Source organism: Vigna umbellata, chromosome 1, assembly GCF_029865625.1.
Source record: "Vigna umbellata cultivar VRB3 chromosome 1, Vumbellata_1.0, whole genome shotgun sequence".
Lineage (NCBI taxonomy): Eukaryota > Viridiplantae > Streptophyta > Magnoliopsida > Fabales > Fabaceae > Vigna > Vigna umbellata.
In genome coordinates, this window is record NC_142165.1 from 43,941,348 (window position 1) to 43,963,448 (window position 22,101).

A 22,101-nucleotide genomic window follows, 5' to 3' on the forward strand; every position below is an offset into this window, starting at 1 on the left:
CAAATTAATTTACTACATTTGTTGATTTCTTTAATAAGAAAGAGAGAACTTATTACAAGTTTTCCTGAATTTCTTTACAATGTTCAAAACTCATCATTCTCTATGCAAAGGTCTATCGATATTGTAAGGTATACCTACCGATTTCATCATGTTAACTAATTTAATTACATGAAAGCCTGATCATTATTAATAAAGGGAGAAAGTATATTCTCAAAGAAATACATGTTATCAACCGTGAATATATTTTGAAGATAAAAAAATATATTTATATTGACGAGTATATATGTGGAAAAAAAGTCATTATAAATAGTACATTGATATTTTAAATAAATATTTATAAATATTGAATAATAAATAATTTGATATTTCTTATAAAGGAGTGGGTATAAGTATCATACTTTATAATTATTATCCATAAAAAATTAAAATTAAAATTTAATTTATATTTTATTATATTAAATTTAAGTAACATTAAAATTATATTTATATTTTTTAGGTTAAATTTAATTGATATTCAAATTTAATTTCAATTTATACTAAATTTTATATTTTTATTATTTTATTTAGATTTCATTTTAGAAATTAATAAATTATTTTTTAAAATATTTACATGTATTCTTCCAAGTTTTAAAAAATATATTTTTTAAACACATATCCAGCCAATAACAAAACGAATACCAGGTTATATATATATATATATATATTACAAATTAAGTAATGATAAGTATTATATGCGTCTGACTCCTCGTTATCACTAAATATCATTAATTAGTACTTAATATTTTATAATAAATATTAAATGCATTCCAATGTTCATCTTCACGGGATAATGACTTTAATACGAAGAAAGTCGAGGAAGGAGAAGAAGAAAAAAATATATAAAGGAAAAAAGGGGACAGTATGCATAGTTTAAGCAACTAGCTAGCTTTCTTTTAAACTTATCGGTTTCCAATAGTTGTCTGTTAGCTATAAACTCTCAGTCGTATATTTAAACAGTGATTACAAATTAGTGAGCTGTAATTAGTCTTTAAGGGGTATAAATCTAAGTTTAGAAGTAAAAGAAATATGAAACTTGAAACTTATGAAACACCCATAATTCTTGAATTAATTATAAGATGTGAGAAAGGAACGTGTTGAATTAGCAGCTCAGCTAAAATTAGCTACACAGCACAAGCTTTTCCAATAGAAGAAAAAGCAGTGTGATGATGAACAAAATGAAAATAATGCATAGGAAAAGCATTAGCAGACCGAGATCAAATTATTAAAATTTGAAACGAAAAGAGGGGCAACAAACGGCACGCCATGTCCCATAAGCCTTTTGAAAAAGCAGCCAAAATATTTCTTATCAAATAATGAAAAAAGAAGAAGAAGAAAGAAAGTAGCATGTGAATGATTTTACAAAGCAATCCCTTTCTCAGTCTATATAACTTGGAGTTTCGAATGCTCTTAGTTCAGTGAAGTAAATTCTACCCAAACCCAAAACTCGAGGCTAATGGATCCTACACAGATGAAGAAAATTCAAGCCATGAAAAGGTACAAGAGCCACCAGTTCCTGAACAATTTGTATGTATATTTTGTGAGTGCCTTAACTTGCAGTGTCTTCTGTTTTGTCACCTTCTGCATGCCCTATCTTTCTTCTCTTCTCCGCCTCTTTTTCTTCGTCCACATCTCAAGTTTAGTACCAGTTCTGTTCAGCTCAAAGCTCCTGTTCATCATGGGCAACCTTATAATTTTTTTCCTTGTGGTAAACTCAAGAATCCTTTCCTCGGATCCCTCTTCAACCCCTGTTGTTTACTATGATGAGTACATTCGGAGCAGTCAAACCCCAAAACCTCTTGTTGCAACTGTTGAGGTCAAACGAGGTAAAACTTTGGAGAAACATGTTGTCGGGGAAATTTTGGACATCGACAGTGTGGACTTAAAGTGCAAAGGGAGGGTTGAGAAAGGCACTGAAACATTCAAAGAAGACGACGACATAGATGCAGGAGATGAACAACGTTTGATTCCTTCGTGTTCCGATGAATTGAACAAAAGGGCTGATGATTTTATTGCGAGAGTCAATAGGCAGAGAAGGCTTGAACTTAGCCTTCTGAATTATGGTGGTAGTTACTAAGTATATGGTGTTGTATGGTGCAAGAAAATCTTAGTTCTCAACTAGATTATTTTCCTCCAAATTTAATTGAGAATATTATAAAGTATATGTGTTACAGCATTTAACCCTAATAACAGAATTTGTATGATTCCGGATTGACATATTTCTTAGGTAAATAATTACTTTATAAATGAATTAAATGATAAAAAAGGTAAAAAAAAATATATCGAAAAATTGTGTCAACTTTTTATGACGTGAGAATTTCTATCTTTTGGTGTATATTTTATACACGAATAGTACTGAGAATCAATGTAACTTTAACTGGAAATTCACCTACAAATAACGTAAAATTCATTAATTAGGTCGGTAAATAAAGAAAACAATAATAAGTGAAATATGTATCGCGATAATAATTTAAAGAGATTCCTTCCATATTGTATACATTATAAGAAAATAATTAATTATTAACCGATAAAATTCGTTTGTAAAAATTTGATAATAATTTTAATTTATAGATGGATTATATATGGTAAAATAATTTATTAAAAAAATATTCATCAATAAATTTTATTAGTGGATTAAAAATTTGTTATTAATTACTGAAAATCGAAATTCGTAGATAATTATCCATGACTTAAATTCATTGAAAATTAATCACAGTTTAAATTTATTGATAATAATTGAAATTTTTTTACCTTCAATAAAATGTTGGTAAGTATCGTAGATGAGTCTTTTTCTTCTTCATTCTCTTTTTCTTTTTTGTTTTTGTCTTTTTCTTCAAACGATTAATTTATAATATTTTTAGTCATAAGCATTTAGAATTTTGCATTTCTAGACTATGTTAGCATTTTCAGATTATGTTTTGTTGATTATATTCTCTCATTAATGAGTTGTAATCCCTTATTTGTTTTATGTTATTACTTTGACTTAGAAACTATGTTGTTTATAACTTGAATTTGAATTAAGTAAAGTCTTGGTATCAAATTTCAGTGTCAATTATGTGTTGGTAAAATTTTATTTCATTTAATTTAAATTGCATTGCAATTGACTATATATATATATATATATATATATATATATATATATATATATATATATATATATATATATATATATATAATTAAACAAAAATATACCTTTTGATTTTAAAAATACATTACACACAAATTTGTATATGGATTATTCCGTAAGTAGGTTACACGTATGTATTTCTTCAACATTACCTTGATTAATTCATGTGGAATTTACGACAATTCCATATACATCACATATAAAAAAAATTCTGTTAAATTTACCTATGCCTATTTTATATATAAATTCTGTTAATAAAATTTCAAAAGACATCTTCAAAGTAATGTAGTAGAAACACATACATTGAAAATAAATTAAAACTTCTCCTAATATATTTTGCCATTAACAATTTATATTGGTCTTCTTTGTTCTTTATAATTAGAAAACATTTCATAATGTTGTATGCATGTGATTTGGATCTGGACAATCATCCAACTTAAAATACTTCATTGATAAGCAAAGTATGTACTTCCCAGTACTTGCATGTAAACATTCACACGTGGTAATTTTATAAAGTACATAAAGCCTGCAAGCATATATTTGGAACATCTCTAATATAGTTTAATTTTGGTCCCAAATTCTTAGAACTTAAACTTTTGTAACCTTAAAGTGGGTCACCCGAAATGTTCCAATACAACAACGAGACGCGGCATTTTCCCTACAACGTGGCTCGGATAGTTAAACATCGAATACATGTACACCTAGCTAAATTTTTTTCACATTTAAATAAAAATTTGAATTTGAGTCTTGTTAATAAAAATATATAACCAACAAAATTCATTAACAAAATAGTCAATTACACCTTTAATACATAACACCAACTTCACAATAAGAAAAACAAAATATTAAGTTAAACCATCTCCCATGTCTAAAATGACCCATTCACCCTTTGCTCTTTCCCTCTTAGGATCTCATCAACTGATTAAAATTTTTTAAAAAAGTTAGGCAATGATAGGTTGGGGTAATTGTGATGTGAAATTGGTACTGATTGATTAATTATGAAAGTGGTTGGTTGTAATATTGGTATAGTATTAATTAGGGGTGAACAAATGCATTAATTGAATTAAATAATTGTAAAGCATTTTCTTTGACACTCCGGTCTTAAATTAATAAGTGACCAGCAAACTCTCCCTACAAGCCTAATTGTGTCACCCTTAAAATAAATTATATTTTTAACAAAGGAAAAAAGAGATATTAATAATGACAACTAAAAATCTATTTGCCTTGTGTTCCTATTTAATTTTTAATTTTATTCTTTAAATAAAAATTATTTTAAATTAAAATAATTATTATATAATTTTTATATTTTAAGTGCTTTTTTTTTAAATTTAATCATTTTTTAACTTCATATTTTTTTAAATTTAACCATTTTTTAATTTAAAAATTATGTACAAAATAAATAAAACTATTTATAATAAAAAGAATTTATATTTAAATTTATAATTATAATAATAACAATATAATAATTTTATTATTTTTTATTATTATAAAGAAAAGTAAACACTTATATGTTTTCATTGGTTATTATTATTTAAATAGTAAACTAAAGATTTTTAACTATGATTTATGCATATGTAGATATACATTACATATCACAATAACAATTATTATATATTCAGATTTTATTTGAATTAAATTTAGATGTTAGATACATAAAACACAAAAAAAAACATATTCATCAAAACATAATATAAACTGTACTAGTTAAAAGTAAATTCAGATATACAACATTTTTTTTTAGTTTAACAATTTTTGAGCATTTTCTTCCTTGAACTTACCATTACTACATGACGACTAATAAAATATATTATAACAAAAATTTGAGGTGATTTGAAATTTTTATATTCAATAAAATGAGTAAAATAAATTATATGCAAATAAAAGAACTTATAAACTTACAGTTAAAAGTAATGTGTAATATTTTATATATATCTTCTCTCAAAAATACTTAATAATTAATACATTTCAAAGAAAAATTCATTATTTTTTAATATGTGGTTGTATCATAAAAGGTTTCTCACTAAATACCAACTACCCATCTATAAATGTTTTTTGGCTGTTATCAAAATATAGTATATAATGTCAGATATTTCCCTCTGGTAAGTTCTGATTCCGTTTCGATCTCGTCCGAATTTCAATTTCACAGTAGCCATGGTTGTAATTAGCAAGCTTTTCAACTTTGCATTGCCTCCTCTTTCACTACTTCTCCTCACCATTTTAATGCTACCTTCGCTCATCTTCAAGCTGCTTATGCATGTCAGAAAATCGCTGCGCAAAGAAAACGTGGCAAGCAAAGTTGTATTAATCACCGGAGCAGCCTCAGGAATTGGCGAGGTCTGCTATTTTTTCTATCCTTGTTAGAGCATCTTGTGCCTGGAGATGTTTTTCGATGCAGTATTTTTCCTCTAGTAAATCTGAGTTTTACTTTTGGTGATTTTCCAAAGCAAATAGCTTATGAATACGCAAGGCGAGGAGCAAAGCTTTCCCTGGTTGACATAAGAAAGGAGAAACTCGTGGCAGTGAGTGATAAAGCAAGATCTCTGGGTTCTCCTGATGTTACCACCATTGCTGCTGATGTATCCAAGGTCCAAGAATGCAAACGCTTTGTTGACGAAACATTCAACTACTTCGGAAGACGTACGTCAGGAGAAGAAGCTATACTCACATTATAGTGTAATTTTTTGTTTGATGTTTCATTTCTATTCTTTTGTTTATAGCTAAAATTCGTAGATTTGGTGTTTTTTGCAGTGGATCATCTGGTAAATAATGCAGGAATCAGTGGTAAGCCTGTAACTGTGGAGAATATGCGTGATATTTCTGAATACACTGCAGTTATGGTAAGCCATGAGATGGGTTCGAAATATTATAGTGTAATTTAAAAAATATTATTACAAAAATTGTTTATCATGTGATATATAAAAATTGGTTAGATTATTTGTTAGGATGATTCAGTGAATAAGCTGAACTGCATTAGAATCTGTAAAACAAAAAGTAGTTTTAAAAGTAAGTTTGTGTTATAATTGGCAGGATGTGAATTTTTGGGGAGCAGTTAATGGGACATTATTTGCAATCCCACATCTGAAAAATAGCAAAGGAAGGATCATAGTGATTGCTTCAGTTTGCGGATGGTTCCCACTACCACTGATAAGTATCTATAATGTAATGTATAAACTCTGGATATTCATTTTAGAATTGTGAAAACATCTTTTTGAAATAGTTTGAAACTAAGGAAAATCTATTTTTGGAAGTTATGTTGTTGAAGATAAAACTGAATTGAATAAAACTGTTACTAATTGTGATGGTTTGAATGGTAAGTGCAGGCGAGCAAAGCAGCGATAACAAACTTCTTTGAGACTCTGAGAATGGAAGCTGGAACTGCATTCGGCATAACAATTGCCACGCCCGGTTTTATCAAGACAGACCTTACATTAAAGGCCAAATTTGAATTAAAGGTTTACATTTATTTCCTGTATATTTTTTCAATGAACTCAGTTTTAATATGATCATTTTCATATCACTCATCCTTACAACCAAAGAAGGTATTAAAGTTTGAATATGTAATAGATCATTAAGTTAATGTAGATAAATTATAACAACAATTTATATTCCAAAATGCACATTGTCTACTGAGTTCCAGTTATGGCGGTTGAAAGATTTGAACAATTTTTTTTGCAATTCAGGGTGTTTTGGGAATAGTTCCAATGGGGTCAGCTAGTGAATGTGCTAAAGCCATAGTTGAAAGTGCATGCAGGGGAGATATGTATGTTACAGATCCTTCTTGGTACAAAGTCTTGTTTCCTTGGAAGGTGCTTCATCCTCAATTCGTAGATTGGGCCCTCAACCTGATCTGTCCAAACAAGTCTGCCATGAAAGGCAATCTCATGATGCCAGAGCATAAGACAGAATAAACTCTTACCTCTCTACCAATGAATGTAACTTGGAAGTGTTTGTGACCAAGATACTCCATAATAATTACAATAGGACTTTACTTTCCTGTATTTTTCTTTCTTTGTGTGGAACTATGTTAATTCATAATAGCGGAAAACTTGGGAGTGTTCTTATTTTTTTTTTGCTGAAATGAGCATCATATTTGATTAGGATTTAGTGCCAATATTAGAGTAAGGGTTTGTAGAGTAGCTAACTTTGTCATGAAAATTTTTATGATAAAAAAATATAAACTAAAGGAAAATAATTTATGTGACTTAAGAAGTCGTCTTTTAGATAAACTAATAGGAAGTAGCTTCACTGAATCCGTTTTAAACTGTAATCTCTTATAACAAACAAAGTATTATATGATAATAATATAATTAATAGTAAAATCTAACTGTATTGACTTAAAGTTTTAAAATTTTATAATACAAAAGTTTAATAAAAATTTAATTGGAAGTTCTAAAATTTATCTGAAACTAAAAACATAATTAAGTCTAAATGATATTAATAAATAACGTGTCGTGTTTCTTTTAAAAGTGTAGTTTAAGGCTTTTTTTTTTTAAGGGTTAAATATGTTTTTAGTCCCTTAACTATTGGTCGTTTCTGATTTTCCTCCCTCTTTCAAAGTAAAGTAAGGTACAATTTGGTCCTCGTTCTTTTCTAAACGTTCGTTTTAGTCCTCGGAATTTTGGTTTTAGTCCTCATTTGTTGCTAAATGAGGACTAAATTTTTAAACAATGTTTAGTTTTCGAGGACTAAAACTAACGTTTCGAAAAGAATGAGGAACAAATTGTACCTTACTTTGAAACATGGAGGAAAACCAGAAACGGCCAATAGTTTAGGGACTAAAAACATATTTAACCCTTTTTTAAACCACTAAACACAATCATTATTTAATTTCAATAAACATTAATAAAATTTTGTATATTAAGTGAAAGATAAGGATATAAACACATATTCTCTTTAACCTTAAAAGTATTAGTTAAATCAAACAGAATTTAAAAAAAAAACGTGACGGTTATTAGAACAAAAATATCTTAAATGAATATAAAGTTTCTCAGTTGGCCAATTTGAGTATATAAGCACTTAAATATACTCAAATATCACTTATCTAATTTAATTCTAAATATAATAAAAATAATTTATTTATTTACAGGTCTTATTAAAGAAATACAAAATTAAGCAATTTTCTTAAAAGATTTTAATATGTTTAAAAGATCACATAAATATTGACGGCTTACTTTTTTTTTTACTAAAAGAAATTATTTATCCCCGGGCGAAAGCCGATGTGTTATTTCCTTTTGGTTTTTAATTAGGTCAATGTTCAAAATTATATATGGACTACACAACCTAATCCAGTTTACGTAATCCGACAATAAATACAAAAATACATGATAAGTATAAATTAAAAATGTGATTTTAATAATAAATTTGTATAATTATAAAAATTTTAAGTTAAAAGAAAACAAGTTAAAATTTTAAGAATAATGAATTTAAGAGATTATTTAAGAGGGTATAGAATATTCTAAGATAATGTATTTGAATGTTTTTTATATTTTTAATACTGTCTTTCAAGATGAAGCTTACTAATTTCATTTTGTTATAAGAAAATAATTCACTTTTTCATAAACTAAATGTTATACATATAGAGAGATAACTTGAGATAATCACTGCATGTGCGAAGCGAAGAGCATTGCATCTAAGTACAAGTCCGGATCAGGTTTTTCTCTCCAAAATTAAGAAAAATGATATTTTTTATTTTTAATATATTTTTAATTTTTTTTTCAGTTTTTTCCTCATTATTTAATGTTTAAGTAATTTTCAACATATGATAAATATATATATATATATATATATATATATATATATAATAGACAAGAAAAATTATAACACATCTTGAAATTAAAAATTAACAAAAAATTAACTTAAAAATTAACTTTTATTGAAAAAGCAACAAATCATAAAAAGAATAGAGTAATAAAAAATAGCAATTACTTATACCATGTGAAAAAAAAATCACATCAATATGTTTTGATTTTTCGTAAAGTGTTGGATTTATAGCCAAAGAATTGACATATTTGTATTCAAAACATGTGATTATGGTATCGTTTTATAATTTTTAAGTGACACTTATTCAATATCTTGAAATTGTATTATTTTGCTAAATTTAATTGGCATATATTTAGTATTCTAATTAAGGTTGGATATTGTTTTGTCATATCTAACTAACATATATACAACAGAGTGAGATAAGAGATACTTTGTTAGCAATATTATCATATTTATTTTGACTCATTTAAGTAATATTTATACAATGTGGTGAGGCATTTTTATTTTTCATGTCCATAACAATATTCAACATTATGAGACAATTTTGACACATTTAGTTAACATATATGTTTTCTTAAATTTAATTAACAGTACACATTCATTAAATCACTTATTTTATCATGCTTAATTATCATGTGTATATAGATAATATGATACATAATTGACACGTGTGAAACATCTTGAGATAATACTTTTTTATTATGTCTAACGAGCTAATATGCATTGTTACAAAACTATATCAATTTTAACACATCTAACAAACATATATTCAATATCTTAGATCATACTTATTTTTCACATTTTATTAACATGTATTAAATGTTTTAAGACCATACCAATTTTTACACATCTAATTAATGTGTATCTAATATGGTGAGTTCATACCTATGAATGTCATACTTATTTTGACACATCTGTGCCTGTTTAGTATCCTAAGACCATATTTATTTGACACGTTTAAGAAACTCATTTAACATTTTAAAATCATGTCAATTTTAACACATTTGTGAATCAAACTAACATTTATTCATGAGATCATGACTATTTTACCATATCAAACTATCACATATTAATAATATTATCATACACATAAATAACACATGTAAATGAAATGACACACATAGATGAATCTATACCTATTTTTGACATGTCTAATTGTCACATATTCATAAGACTGACTATTTTGTCATATATGACTATTATGTGTTCTTGAAATCAAACTTATTTGGACACATTCAATTAATACTTATTTAACATTCTTTAATACCATAATTATATACTTATTTGACATATTTAAATAAATATGTAACAGTTATAATTGAAACAAAAATATTTAAAATGACTCACTATTTTATTTGTGAATATAAATACTTAAATATACTCGAATATCATTTAATTGTAAATATAATAAAAATAATTTTGAAATAGTAATAGAAATTATTGTCAATTGTTTTAACTATTTATAAAAAAAATTAATTTATTCACCCAAAGGGTCTTATAAAATAAATTCAAATTTAAGTAATTTTCTTAAAAGGTTTTAAAATGTAAAAAAGAGCACAGAAATATTGACGGAGTATATATTTTTTTTTCACTAAAAGAAAATTATGTATCCACCACTGACCGCAAGCCAATGATGCGCTCTTTCCTTTTGGTTCTTAATTGCGTAAAAAATGCTCAAAATTATATATGGAATACACAACATAATCCTTTTTTTGACAATAAATACAAAAAATATATAAGTACAACTTAAATGTGATTTTAATAATAAATTTGTATAATTATAAAAAATTTAAGTTAATAGAAGACAAGTTAAAATTTTAAAGAATAATAAGTTATATAAGAGATCATTTAAGATGATATAGAATATTCTATTCTAATATAATATAATTGAATGCTTTTTATATTGTTAATACTGTCTTTCAAGATGAAGCTTACTAATTTTATTTTGTTATAAGAAAATAATTCACTTTTTCACAAACTAAATATTATATATATATATATATATATATATATATATATATATATATATATATATATATATATATATATATATATATATATATATATATATATATAGGGGTTTGCTAACGCGCGTACGCCTGTTTTTCAGTTGGTACATTTTAGCAATGTGTACCGGATTTTAGTAGACAAAAATACCCTTATATATCATGGATTCTAAGTTTTAAGGTTAAAGGTATTTTAATAATTTTCATTCTCAAAACTTCAAAAAAAAAAAAAAAAAAACCCCAAACCCTTACTCACCTCTCTCATTCCTCTCAATCCTTTCTCTTTTATCTCTCTCACTCCAACCTTTTCTCTGTCATCCCTACTGTAGCCCCAATTGAAAAAAAAACACTTGCCTTTAAACAATTTTTTTCTTTTTAAAGAGTTGAGTCATTGACATATTTACCTTGAGGCAAAGGTTCATTCAAGATCTCTTCAATTTCACCATCTTCACTAATTTCTCTAATTTCATCATCTGCATATGTTGAATCATCATCTCTAAAAAAACCCTCCAGGCCAATTACCAATTCTTTCGGATGTCATTATGCTTGTGAAAATTAGATAAGACAAAAATTATAAAATAAAAACTCATTATAAAGTCATTTTTTTGTAAGAAATTGTTTAACAACAAGTATTTCTGATTTTTTCCAGGTCAATTACCAATTCCTTTATGCTTGTGAAAATTGGATAAAATTATATAAGACAAAAATTATAAGATCAAAACTCATTATAAAATCATTTTTTTGTAAGATTGTTTAACTTTCAATTGGGGCTACTAGGGTGTTTCTGATTTTTTCAATTGGGGCTACAGTAGGGATGACAGAGAAAAGATTGGAGTGAGAAAGATGAAAGAGAAAGGGTTTACACGAATGAGAGAGGTGAGTAAGGGTTTGGGGTTTTTTTTTTTTTTTAGTTTTGAGAATGAAAATTATTAAAATACCCTTAACCTTAGAACTTAAAATCCATGGTATATAAGGATATTTTTGTCTACTAAAACCCGGTACACATTGCTAAAATGTACCAACTGAAAAACAGGCGTACGCGCGTTAGCAAACCCCATATATATATATATATATATATATAATTTGAGATAATCACTGCGTGTGCGACAAAGCAAGGAGCATTGCATCTAAGTAAAAGTCCGGATCAGGTTTCCTTCTCTACAATTAAGAAAAATGATTATTTAATATAATTTTAAATAAGATTTTTCTTTTCAGTTTTTTCCTCATTATTTAATGTTTAAGTAATTTTCAACATATGATAAAAATAAAAACAAAGATATAATAGACAAGAAAAATTATCTTGAAATTAAAAATTAACTTCGAAAAAACATCAAATTATAAAAATAAAAAATAAAGAAAGTGGTAGAAAATAGTAACTGCCACGTGAAAAAAAAGAAGAAGAAAGAAGAAAAATTATTCCATCAATATGTTTTTATTTTTAATAAAGTGCTCGATTTATATTTAAAGAAATTACATATTTATATTTAGTCTAATGTTATGACGGTCACTTTATAACTTTTAGGAACCACAAATGTTTTGAAATTGTATTTATTTTACTAATAATTAATCTATTTATTATTACATAGGTTTTGTAAGGTCTAACTAATATGTATATAATGTTGTGAGGTTAAAAATATTTTATAATATTATTCGATGTTTTGAAATCATGTATATTTTGACACATTTAAATAATATAATTATCTATTTTAGGAAAGTATACATATTTTTTTCGTGTTTAATTACTATGTGTATATATATATTTTGACGTATCTAACTTATGTTAAGTATAAATGTGACAATACTTATTTGTTATGTCTAACAAATACATGAAGATTATTATAAAACTATATCAATTTTAATACATCTAATTAACATGTATCTCATGTCTTGAAATCATACTTATTTGTTATGTTTTACTAACATATAACATTTTGAGACCATATCAATTTTGATATATCTAACAACATGTATTTAGCATCTTGAGGTCATACCTATGTAGGTAACTCTAACTATATGAGGCCAAACCTATTTTGTCACGTCTAACTACCACACGTTAATGAGGTTATACCTCTTTTGATACATCTACATATATTTAGTATCAAAAGACCATACTTATTTGACACATCTAACTAATATATTTGTAACATTCAAATATCACACTAATTTTAACATATCTAAATAACACGTTTGTGAGGTTTTGACTAATACGCGTTCATGAGATCATATCCATTTTAACACGTCTAACTATCACATATTAATGAGATAATGCCTATTTTGTCACATGCATAAATAACACACGTAAATGAAATGTCACACATAAATAACACATGTAGACGAGACCATACCTATTTTGTCACATATTCATGAAATCATCTATATTTGATCACATTCAATTAATACTTATTTAACGTCCTATAAGACCATACTTATTTGTCACATCTAAATAACAAAGTACAAACCAACTTTGACATATCTAACTAACACACATCTTAAGACAATTTTTTGACACATCTTATTAACATTAGATTATATTTATTAGCACATATTAATAACATTCATTTTAAGAGTATATTAATAAACCACGCGTTTATGAGAATATACGAGATTATACTTATTTAGTCACGTAACTACCACGTGCTAATTAAACCATACCTGTTTTACCACGTCTAACTATTCGTATTAGAAGGGAAAAAAGCTCTATGTGTTGCTTACCTCCATGTAAAATTAAATGCGAACATTAAAGAGCTCAAAATAAAGACTCAGGTTGAGTGACTCCTTCATGTGTCTTGTTTGGTCTCTTGTTTTTTCTTCCACCAAAACAATGGTTTTCATTCATGGAATGTTGAACATTCTCGTTTCCCCTCTAAGCATGGCTATTCTACTGCTTATTTTACCACCATTTTTGTTATTCAAGATTCTCCGTTTCATCGTAAGATCAATTTTTAGAGAGAATGTAGCAGGAAAAGTGGTACTTATCACTGGGGCGTCCTCGGGCATAGGCGAGGTACATTCTTGCATGTTTTAAACCATTTTTACCTTCTAACTACATATTGTTTTTTGTAATTCACTAAGTGGAATTGGTTTGTTTGTGGGGTTTTTTTTATTTGTTTCGAAAAGCACCTAGCATATGAGTATGCCAAAAGAGGGGCGTGTCTAGCACTTGTTGCCAGAAGAGAAAATCAAATAAAAGAGGTTGCTAGCAATGCCAAATTGCTTGGATCCCCTGATGTGATCACCATTACTGCTGATGTTTCAAGACCTCAAGATTGTCGACGATTCGTTGAGTCAACAATCAACCACTTTGGACAATGTAACTTTTTCTTAATCTTATATTTCATGATAATAGAGTCCTTTAACAAGTTTATGCTAATAAGATATATGATTTGTTGATCTTATGGGGCACCCCAAGTAGGGATGGTAAAAAATATTCATGTTTACGGGTAATTCGTAAATAAAATCCACGAAGGTACCCACAAGTATTTGTTACCCGTAGATAGTAGATAATGTGTATTTTAATTATCTCTTATAAACTAATCGGGATACGGTATCATACTATTTATACTGTATGTATCCATTATTCGTAAAAAAATAAAATAAAATAAGTATATTTTATTAAATTTAATTTAATTTAATTAAAATTATTTTATATTTTCTTTGGTTAAATTTAATTAAAATTAAAATTAAAATTTAAGTTAAATTATATTTTATTTTATTTTATTTATTTTGGGATTTTATTTTAAAAATTTATAAAATTCTTTTTTAAATATTCATGAATACCTACTATTTTAAAATATCCACATATATCTTTTAAACAAGTATTCGACAGAGACGAGTAAAATTGAGTGACAAATAATTACTATATGTATATGTATATGTATCTAATCTGATCTTTTATCTTTAACTCATAAGTTTGTGTGTTTAAACATATTTTGAATTTCCTTACGGCCAAAACACCCACACATATGAGTGTATGACTCCCGAAGGCTAAAAAATTTTGAGGGTGCATGATGTTTAATCCTAGCACCATATCTTTATTTTCGTAGTCGACTTTGGAAGTTCAGTTGGTCAAATTTCCTTCAATTAGAGTAGTCGAAAGGCATTTATGATAACTAATTATTCACATATCATAATTAGCTACAGACAAACATTCTAAGAAATTAAAAAATGATATCACCGAATGAACACACTTAAATTGTCGTTTTTTTCTAACAGCACAATGAAACATCAAGAAGTGCTTATATAGGTCTCTCATGTACTTGCACTAGTTCCTAACATTGATAACAACCCACAACAGAATTAACCAGAGTGATGAGAAGAGTTAGTATTTTTGTATATAAATGTCTCATGCTTTGATTTGGATGTATGTTTATGGTTAATCAGTCGTTGAATATTACCCTTTTTTGCAGTGGATCATTTGGTGAACAATGCCGGAATAAATGCTCTCAGCATGTTTGAGGACACCGCTGATATCACAAACTTTGCACCAGTAATGGTAAAGAATTTATCTATATTAACTCTTCTCTGCAGCTGGTTAAGAGGAATAGACTGTGAACATTTCCAATTCATCACTTTCAGATGATAAATCTTTTATTTAACAGGACATTAACTTCTGGGGTTCTGCATATAGCACTTACTTTTCAATCCCTCACCTCCGACAAAGCAAAGGAAAGATCGTAGCAGTAGCTTCTTATACTGGATGGATGCCTGTTCCGATGATGAGTATTTACAATGTAACAGACGAGACCCTATCAACAACCCAATTAATTAAGCTTCTGTTATGATATATTTCTAGTTTCAATCTGTAGCCTATAATGACAATTTATAGCTTTCTGAATTCTTTAGGCCAGCAAAGCAGCAGTGATCAGCCTATATGAGACTCTGAGAACTGAATTGGGAAGAGACATAGGAATAACTATAGTCACTCCAGTGTTGATAGAGTCAGAAATGTCTCAAGGGAAGATCCTATCCAAGGATGGCAAGATGGTTTTTGATCAACAAATAAGAAATGTAAGCTATATTTACTTTTAAGACAAAACTTAGATGCAATTTTGAAAATGCTTTTTCGTTTTATTCCTTAATGTTCTAATCAGAATTTCAATCGTATAGTTGAAAATGGTTCATATTTTGTGCTTGCTTTTCATTGTGAAGATTTGTTTCTCTTAACGCATTGCTTTATTAATTTATTCATTTGGTTTATTGGCAACAGATGAAAGTTGGTGTGATGCCCATAAAATCAGTGACAGAAGCTGCCAAAGCAATTGTGAATAGCGTTTGCCGTGGGGACTCGTATTTGACCGAACCAGCTTGGTTTACGACAACGTTCTATTGGCAGATATTTTTCCCTGAAGTGTTAGGGTTTTTTAACCGCCGGTCACTCACTTCGGAGTCTTCGGTGGAGGATCCATCTAGCAGCAAGAAGGTCCTTGATCTTAAACTCTTACAGAAATATATAAATCCCAAGTCAGTGAGAAGTCCCAATATCAAACCCAACTAAACATCAATTTTATATTACAATCTGGCCATGCCATGTTAATGTGGAAATTATATCTATTGTAAGCTATTTCACCTTCTGAAAAAATAAAAATCATTTGTGGCGTGGCATTAAGTGTTTCTGGTTATTCATATGCGTAGATTGGTAAGAAAATAGTAGACAACGTTCTCTCAGGTTCTAACTGTTCTTGAAGGAAATCAACTGTCACTCTTATCGCTCTGTTAATGGTTAAGATCACGTAAATCTTTTCTGTTTTTATTTTGATTATAAAAATCTTATTTCCAAATTCAATGAGTATTTAATACAATAAAGAAGAGGTGACACAGTTTTATTAATCTTCAGAGCTACTCACCAGAAAAATACTTCAGAGTTGTTCCCAGACATATACATTTATGACTGTTATAATCACTATAATATCGGAGGTACATTGATAATGAAAATGCCAGAGCAAACTTTACAAAAACTACTTAAGATTACGTGTAGCAAAGCTAAAATCCACTACAGAAGTTACATTTCAAATTACAAGAACAAATCACATGGCCATTCATGAATTGCAATACATCCTTAGGTGATATAGACAACGTCATCCGACAAATAAACCTCCAATGGGAACACCTTTACACCAAGAACAATGAAAATATACAAAGCCGCTCCGTGCTTCACCAGTGGTTTATATACCAGGCAACCTTTAATAACATTATAATCTTGATTCTTTCTTCTTTCCCCCAAAGTGTCATTCGTCTTTTTTCCAATTGAGGGTGCTAATGCCATGTTAGGTCCACCTACCCCGATTTGACGAAAATTTTCCCCTGGCTAATATTACATGCATTTCTCACATCTAAAATTCATGGATAAAAGTTGAACCTTCCAGTCACAATACCAGAATACAGGTTAGTTCAGCAAAAAATGCTCTCTCACATCGTCATTCTTCTATGTCCATCTTAGTTATGCAGGGTCTCGGAACTCGAGTATTATGGTGGAGTGTGCTGAATGGTACTACATTCATCATGATATTAAGGTCTGCAATGCTTACATTTTATTTGCTTGGTGATGTAATCATTTGGAGCACAACTTTGTCCAGGCCAAATTACAAAATGCCAGTCATTCACATAATTACGGGGATAATTCAATCGGATCCGTAGGGTTTTGAACTAGTGGAGGTTGAAGAGACTTCAGCCTTCTCAGAAGTAACCATGCATCAGACTGAGGACAACCTTGACTCATCTCTAGAGCAAGTGGAAGGGGGTTTTTTTTATTGAACTCCACAAGAATTATTCCCTAGACAAAAAACGTGAAGATGATAATTAACAGAATAAAAAACGATTATTGATTTGTAGTCAATCCAGCTAACTGCGTAAAACTTGCAAGAATCTGTCAGAGTCCCGTGTATCTACAGCTAGAGAATTTTTATTTACCTCAAAGTTTGCTAAAAAGGCTTGAAATTTACGCATTGTATCCTTCATTTGGTGGACAATCTTTGTGTCAGGGGAAGAAAGAGCTGCAGTTACCTCCTCAGGAGAATAACCAATCCCTTTCTCTACAACCTAAATTATTTATATCAGCGATCAACTCTTACAGTTAAAAGATAAAGACCATGGGATAAAAGCTTGAATTCTAGAGCAAACTCACATTATGATCGACAAGGATTTCAGAAATAAGGCTACCATCGTCTACATACGCCTGAAGTTCATATGTTGTCCTTTTCTTAAACTGGAATCCTTTTACACCAGTCAAAAAACACTACAAAAAATATACACTTACACTTAGAAAGAATGAAGATTGCAAAAACTTACTTAAGCGTCAGTTGGAAGAATGAAGACATGCTCCGAAGAAAATTCCACCCAAGAGCCAATTTCACCACAGAACAGCAACAAATGGCTCATATTCAAATCTCAAACTCAAACATATATGACATAATATAAAGAGGATAGAAAACAAACAAGAGGATTCGGACCACAGAAATTAATACTGTAGTAAAACATGTTGGTAAGTCGTCATTCCAAGGTTCCAGCTACTCATACTCAAAAACCAAATGCACCAGATAGTTTATCATCTTACCTTGATTTTCCCCTGAACGGAAGGAGCTTCCTCCTTCATTTTAGCCCACTTGACTGACAAACTAGCTATGTATGTGAAAGGAACCTCTTGGTCTCTAGACAGTATGAGTGGATGGTTAAGGGCATCAACCATCTGGACATCGCTAGTGTTTAAAGCAGTGGATGAGGTTCTATGCAGAAGAGTTCTATCTGAATCTGTCTCAACATTGTAAACAACAGGAGAGCACTCAATACCTACAGCATTTTCTGGTGTTATATTAACTGTGTCAATATGTGCAGCTGCAACATTTGAATCCATGTTAGAAGACCGATTGTCAATAGAACATTCCCTTGCATTAGAAGCATCTATGTGCATCTCCTTGGCCTTTGAGATTACAGAAGAGAGGTGGTTAGACATAGGAGTAGCATGGAATACAGGATTGGTATCCCTAGGCGTATCCACATTCATGGCGTCGGAATGTGATGACATGCAGTGTATTGAATTAGCAGGAGGACTGTGTGCACCCATGGACAAAGTGTCTTCAGTTGTTAAGCTGTTAACAGTGCTAGGTATGCTTCGGCTAGCACCTGTAGTTAAATCACTGTGTGCACCCATGGAATGTGATGACATGCGGTGTATTGAATTAGCAGGAGCACTGTGTGCACCCATGGACAAAGTATCTTCAGTTGTTAAGCTGTTAACAGTGCCGGGTATGCTTCGGCCAGAACCTGTAGTTAAAACATTCGTGAAGAGACAAAGTTGGGAAATTGTCAACATCATAGATGTGAACTACCATCCACACACATAAACACTTTTATTTGTAACACAAAGTGCACCTTGGTTGTTTTCTTGGGAAGAAACAGTACTGTGCAGTGTGGAGCCATTGCACGCACGATTATCAACCCCACCTGGAGGCCATGCAGCAAGTGTTGCTCTGGTAGCTAAAGGAGGGAGCTCTCCATTTTTGTTTCTGCATGAGGACAATGAAGACCACCAAATCAGGGTTTACCTATATGCAGCAAAATTGCATATGGTAATAGTATAAGGCAGCAAAAAAGCTTTCACCAATGTAGCTTCCACATTAAGACATCATACAACTTTCAATTGCACAGTTTGGTCCAAATAAACAAATTGCAATAATTGGTACCTTTTCCCCCTAGGTGGCTTGTTTATTTCTTCAACCAGTCGTTTTCGAGCAGCATCCAGCTCCTCAACCAATCCCCCCAAAACTTCAATGACTTCAGGGACCAACATTAGAAGTCCACGACGCACATGTACATTAGAGATAGCAACCTACAAGTATCAAATAAACCCCTTTACATCACTATCAGTGACAAGTAACTTAACCAAAACACTTAAGCTAGTCAGACGTGTGGAAATGATAAACCAAGAGATTGCATATGGAAGTGAAAAACCCAAAGAGAACCAACCACACACAAAAACAAGAAAATTAAGAATAGACCGAATAGGAGTTTCATCCCGATAATCCGCTACATAAAAGCATGCATTAATAGATCACATAGATTACCAAAGTTAAACGCCAATTCTAATCGGAAAATAGCACCACCCAGCCTAGAGAACTATATTTAAGGTTTATCCCATCCAAATTAAAGGAAGGGGTGCCACAACAGAAAAAGAAACCTTCAAACCAGAAGGGGCACAAACTTCAAGCGCTTTGATAGGCCTATACTCCATTCCAAAGACTCTCTGAACACCATCAGTCATTGACAACTTGAGGCACCTCTTAGGTCCAGGAGGTGCTTGTTCGTATCTTCCTCGTAGGGGACAAGTGATATTAATTATTTCATCAACCTACAACCATGAATAGATCATTGCGGTGAAAATACACAGGTCTCCAAATCCCACAAATAAAAATTGACAGCACTTACGTATCAAATCAGCGGAAAATAAATATCAACAAACCATCTAACACCATTCAACATTGTACCAGCAAGAAGAAAGTGCCCACCTGCAAAACGTAGGGACCAGGGAGAACGCGAAGGTGCATGGAATCGACGGCGGGAGGGAGCACGCCGGCGCCACATAAATTCATGTCGGCAAAGAGGAACTGCTCGAAACAGTGTTTGGCTTTCGCGGCAACGTCGAGGTGTTCGAAGGACGTAACAGAGACTTGGAGTTGGCGGAGACAGGAAGCGAGCCATCCTCTCTTGAGAGACAGACCGAGGCGGCGGAGGAAGTCAGAGACTGGACAGGAAGGGGAAGGCGGAGAGAGGCTTTCAGCGACGTCGATGAATTCGTCGTCGGATATTTCAACGGGAACCTCCGGAAAATGTGGCTGTGGCCGTGGTTGGGATTGGGGTTGGAGTGGGTGTTGTTCTTCTTCGTCGGTGTCGGAATCGAGTCTGAGACGGCGCACGGGCATTTCTGCAAGAATTTTTGAAAATGTGAAGTGGCTCTCTTAGAATGAAGAGGGAATTGGGTCTCTCTACTCCACTCTCCAGCGCGCGAGGGATTGAAAACTCTGGTTTTTCGTTTTCGCTCCTAAAGTTGGGCCTAACACCTCCAATTTTTTCAAAGGTACCATTTTGTTTCCTTTTCTTCCTACTCTTCGTTTCCTTTTGTTCACATACATTTGTTATTTAATTAAAAAAATTTAAAAAAAGTTATTTGTTTAAGCTTTTTTTATAAAAAAAATATTAAATATGACATTATCTACATATGTATGTGAACATCTCACATCACTATGTTATTTGAAGTATATAACAAAACATCAACATGTATGTGGTTATGTTTTGTAGGAAGAGTTTTACTTTAACATTTATGATTATCTATAAATTTAACGTCAAATAATGATATTAAAATTAAGTCATTCTTAAACTTTCTAAATAACTTTCACTAACCATGTTTATCATTTACTTGTACCACAAATACAATTAAAATAATACCAAAATAATTGAGATTTGTCAAATATGAATTTGAATAAATTTAACATAATACGACATAAAAAATTATGATAAATACAAAAAAAAATGAAGGTGAAAAGAGAGATGGACGAAGGATGGATTTAATATTTTTTTATTGCTATTATTGTTATTGTTTACTTTATTGTAAGGTGAAATGTTATGTAAGTTTGGATACTTCTTTTGTAAATATTTGTACATCTTTCGTTTTTAAACGTTATATTTTCAACTTCATTTGTACTCTTTTTTTTTAAGATTTACTTGTTTTTCAGTCTTCAAACTTTATTTGGATAAATACACAAGTTTTAACGTGTGAAACTTTAAAAATACGAATTGGAATTAAAGTGTGAAATTTTCTTGTTTTTGTATTTAAAGTAAAAAAATAAAAGATTACTGAAAAGTAAAAAATTTACAAATGACGTATTGGAGAAACGACTATGATATTATGTCGTGTGAGTGGATAATTGAGATGTTATGAACACTTAGAGTGTCACCGGTGGTTCCCAACCTTTTTTTTCATATTTCATATTTGGAAGTCTTCCAAATAGTTTAATCCAAAATATATTTTGGGGTTTGCAAAATATATGATATTACAAATTATATGTTCTAAAAGACAAATTGTACATTTCTAATAGTATGTTTTGCAGTAATTAAAATGAAATTTTTGAATGGTCTTATTTGGAAAAACACTACTTATTACCATACCTTATAGTATTTTACCAT

At 29.9% G+C, this 22,101-nt stretch overlaps 4 protein-coding genes across 5 annotated transcripts; 3 read left to right on the top strand and 1 right to left on the bottom strand.

Moving 5' to 3' along the window:
• The first annotated feature begins 1,290 nt into the window (after window positions 1–1,290).
• Window positions 1,291–2,240, top strand: LOC124836311 (uncharacterized). The gene has a single exon (XM_047311456.2). It carries the CDS (start codon window positions 1,493–1,495, stop codon window positions 2,111–2,113), a length of 621 nt encoding a protein of 206 aa, XP_047167412.1. The 5' UTR covers window positions 1,291–1,492; the 3' UTR covers window positions 2,114–2,240.
• Window positions 2,241–5,257: 3,017 nt separating this feature from the next.
• LOC124836319 (11-beta-hydroxysteroid dehydrogenase-like 2) lies at window positions 5,258–7,229 on the top strand. Its single transcript, XM_047311465.2, has 6 exons — window positions 5,258–5,497; window positions 5,608–5,800; window positions 5,912–6,000; window positions 6,191–6,322; window positions 6,484–6,615; window positions 6,844–7,229. Exons 1-6 carry the CDS (start codon window positions 5,315–5,317, stop codon window positions 7,069–7,071), a joined length of 957 nt encoding a protein of 318 aa, XP_047167421.1. The 5' UTR covers window positions 5,258–5,314; the 3' UTR covers window positions 7,072–7,229.
• A 6,458-nt stretch (window positions 7,230–13,687) lies between these two features.
• LOC124836314 (11-beta-hydroxysteroid dehydrogenase A-like) lies at window positions 13,688–16,524 on the top strand. The gene is made up of 6 exons (XM_047311459.2): window positions 13,688–13,933; window positions 14,047–14,239; window positions 15,336–15,421; window positions 15,528–15,659; window positions 15,772–15,936; window positions 16,136–16,524. Exons 1-6 carry the CDS (start codon window positions 13,709–13,711, stop codon window positions 16,421–16,423), a joined length of 1,089 nt encoding a protein of 362 aa, XP_047167415.2. The 5' UTR covers window positions 13,688–13,708; the 3' UTR covers window positions 16,424–16,524.
• Window positions 16,525–16,717: 193 nt separating this feature from the next.
• On the bottom strand, window positions 16,718–21,025 carry RMI1 (recQ-mediated instability protein (DUF1767)). 2 transcript variants are annotated; one of them, XM_088103295.1, is made up of 8 exons: window positions 20,427–21,025; window positions 20,123–20,269; window positions 19,605–19,750; window positions 19,294–19,427; window positions 18,479–19,185; window positions 18,050–18,160; window positions 17,836–17,964; window positions 16,718–17,698 (listed from the first exon to the last, which is right to left on the bottom strand). In XM_088103295.1, exons 1-8 carry the CDS (start codon window positions 20,838–20,840, stop codon window positions 17,534–17,536), a joined length of 1,953 nt encoding a protein of 650 aa, XP_087959421.1. In that variant the 5' UTR covers window positions 20,841–21,025; the 3' UTR covers window positions 16,718–17,533. The 2 variants fall into 2 exon arrangements, with proteins under 2 accessions (XP_087959421.1, XP_047167418.1); XM_047311462.2 differs by having other exon boundaries at window positions 20,099–20,269.
• Window positions 21,026–22,101: the final 1,076 nt, after the last annotated feature.

Coding starts and splice junctions, on each gene's coding strand:
- LOC124836311 (XM_047311456.2), top strand. CDS start 1,493: ATGGATCCTACACAGATGAAGAAAATTCAAGCCATGAAAAGGTACAAG.
- LOC124836319 (XM_047311465.2), top strand. CDS start 5,315: ATGGTTGTAATTAGCAAGCTTTTCAACTTTGCATTGCCTCCTCTTTCA. Junction 5,801..5,911: donor ATTCAACTACTTCGGAAGAC/GTACGTCAGGAG, acceptor TGTTTTTTGCAG/TGGATCATCTGGTAAATAAT. Junction 6,001..6,190: donor CTGAATACACTGCAGTTATG/GTAAGCCATGAG, acceptor TATAATTGGCAG/GATGTGAATTTTTGGGGAGC.
- LOC124836314 (XM_047311459.2), top strand. CDS start 13,709: ATGTGTCTTGTTTGGTCTCTTGTTTTTTCTTCCACCAAAACAATGGTT. Junction 13,934..14,046: donor CGTCCTCGGGCATAGGCGAG/GTACATTCTTGC, acceptor TGTTTCGAAAAG/CACCTAGCATATGAGTATGC. Junction 14,240..15,335: donor AATCAACCACTTTGGACAAT/GTAACTTTTTCT, acceptor CCTTTTTTGCAG/TGGATCATTTGGTGAACAAT.
- RMI1 (XM_047311462.2), bottom strand. CDS start 20,840: ATGCCCGTGCGCCGTCTCAGACTCGATTCCGACACCGACGAAGAAGAA. Junction 19,186..19,293: donor TTCCCAAGAAAACAACCAAG/GTGCACTTTGTG, acceptor TTTTAACTACAG/GTTCTGGCCGAAGCATACCC. Junction 17,699..17,835: donor CCTTTTTAGCAAACTTTGAG/GTAAATAAAAAT, acceptor TTTTTTGTCTAG/GGAATAATTCTTGTGGAGTT.